The following is a 2,500-nucleotide window of genomic DNA, read 5'->3' as shown; positions in this document are numbered from 1 at the left end:
TTCCCTCATAATTTCCTTTAATTGTTCAACAATCATCCGATGCTTTCGACTTCAGTATCACCGATACCATGTTCTGCATCGTTTATTTCTTCTTCACCTGTCCCAGCGTCAATTTCCACTGTCTCTGCTTCCAATGTGACTTCTTGCCCTTCCCAAAGGTCATCCTGGGATTTATCTTCTACTTGTCTTTTAATTGCTTCCAGTTCAACTTCTGATAGCCAGCCTTTCCTTCTGATTGCCCTTCCTTGGTCACACGCACGTTGCTCCGCTGATTCAAACATTTCCCTGTCTCTCCATTCTCTAAACATTCTTTGCCTATATCCCCTAATAGGTTTATCTATTATGCCTATATCCCCTAATAGGTTTATCTATTATTAATATTATTATTATTATTATTATTATTATTATTAAATAAAATAAAAAAACGTGTGTTTGAGTATGTTTGTGTTTCTGTCTTACAGGTGGTCCTATGGAGTCGTTCTCTATGAGATATTCACAATTGGTGGGTACCCATTAAATTATTTTACGCTAAAAGGTTTTAATTACGAGGGATATCACAGGGATGGGTGAGTTCGATTGTTATCTCCCGTGGCTAACCGCGGTATTTTTGGTTGTGTGTTTGTGTTTGTTGGCTGGTTTTGGTTTGTTATAAACCCTCGATACCTAAAATTGTTATTTCAGGTGAATTTATATAAAAATTTTGCCATCTACTGAATTTTCTTGTTTTTTATTTGTTTTTCTTATAATCACTTTGTGTTTAACGAGTTTCTGCTTGATTCTCACGTTTATATTTGTTTATGTGATTGGTACTAAGAATCCTCTGTAAACGCCTTCAGGCGCCATCTTTCATTAAAGCCTTAATTTGTATCTCATTTCAACAAAAAACCGTAACAAAACATTTGACAATCAATAGGAGGCATTCCATACCCTGGTTGGTCTGAGGGCAAGACAGTGGCGGAGTTGAAAAGAGGATATCGCATGCCGAAGCCCGCACACATCGCCAACAACCTGTGAGTTTCAGTCCACATTTTAAAAATAAGCAACTCGGCTTTTGTAAACCCAAGATTACTTATTTATTTATTTATTTTAAATCATAGTGCACTCCAGGCAATATGTCTTATTTCAAGGAAAAAAATCAGGGCAAACGTTATGACAAAGAAGTGAACAAATGATCCTGGACTAGAACAAATATTCCAACTTATGTGGTTGGACACTTCCTAGCAATTACATAATAAAGAATTTGATCAGGCAGAATGACGACTGTTTCACAATGAGTTACTCTCTGAAAAGTATAAAGAATTATTAAATTTTTAACCTTGGATATTTCGTTGCTAGGTTTTTTGATGAGTTCACTCAATCTCGGTTATCAACTCATATAACTTATGCAGGGGCGAATAGAGAGGGGTGCGCCCCTAAGAAAGGAATAAACTGACGGGTGTCTTTTTTGCAAAATACTACCTATTTTAGAAGGCTGCCGGTCGTCTCGGAGGGGGGGGGGGGGGGGGGGGCAGCCCCGGTAGCGATTGTGTCAGGTGTCGCCAAGCTGGAAACTGATTGGTCTTAGTTTGCAAGTGTCCAAGCGTTCAGTATTTATTGATAATTTAATGAAGCAATTATTACATTCCCACTTGTTGGATATGAGACTGGTTAAACCCAACTCGGCGCTTCGCGTCTCGTTGGCTTTTTACCATCTCATATTCAACACACGGAATAATTTTTTGACAATAAAAAAATGGGACAGAACATTTCTTAAAAAATTTCTGAGATCTAAAAAGCTAAAAAGCTGAATAATAATCGACGACGTTTCGATGTTACCTTAACGTCATTATCAAGTCAAAAATGTATAAAAACTAAGTTCTATAAATACTAAGGCAAACAATAGGAGATGAAAATAGTTTACAAGTTAAACAAAAAGTTTCGCACGTATGGAGTCGGTTTGGACGTTCAGATTAGGTTTGAATTTCTTGATGTAAAGCAATTCAAACACGAAAAAATCAAATTTACCCTGGCACTTTCTCATAATCTTGAAATGGCTCTCATTCAAAACATCACTCTTACCATGCGCTTCATGAAAATACTTGCCGATTGTCGAACTTTTTGTGTTCAACAACACGTTGAAAAAGGTGACGGGCTGTGTAGCATCGCACAGATCACATACAAAATGATAAACAACGCATTGCTGATTGACAATTGATGGTTTGACTTCTTTAAGCTTGGGATCTAGCTGAAACTTGATCTTTGTATGGTAGACTAATTCTGACTTTCAACCTCGTTCCCAGAGCTTTTCAATGAGGTTGTGACAATGTTGCTCCCGTCAGTATTTCTCTCCGTTATGCTTACTGAATACTGAAGAGGTTGACAGAGTTAGAATTAGTCTACCATTCAAAGGTCAAGTTTCAACTAATGGACTGGCCCCACTTTGCAACCAGATTTTGTAAGCAAAAAATTAGAACAAGATCTCAAACCTAAAGAAGCCAAACCGTCAATTGTCAATAATCCA

General features: G+C 37.4%; 1 protein-coding gene across 3 annotated transcripts in view; it reads left to right on the top strand.

The window, feature by feature from the left end:
- The window catches only part of LOC138058196 (tyrosine kinase receptor Cad96Ca-like), a 22,292-nt gene that overhangs the window by 14,166 nt on the left and 5,626 nt on the right, over positions 1–2,500 (top strand). For all 3 annotated transcript variants that reach the window (XM_068904095.1, XM_068904096.1, XM_068904097.1), the window contains 2 exons: positions 462–502; positions 914–1,010. In XM_068904095.1, coding sequence (XP_068760196.1) covers positions 462–502; positions 914–1,010 — 138 coding nt within the window. The remainder of the gene's footprint in view (positions 1–461; positions 503–913; positions 1,011–2,500) is intronic.

This window comes from Montipora capricornis, chromosome 7 (genome assembly GCF_036669925.1).
Source record: "Montipora capricornis isolate CH-2021 chromosome 7, ASM3666992v2, whole genome shotgun sequence".
NCBI classification, from domain to species: Eukaryota; Metazoa; Cnidaria; class Anthozoa; order Scleractinia; family Acroporidae; genus Montipora; species Montipora capricornis.
This window is presented reverse-complemented; position numbering and strand designations above follow the sequence as displayed.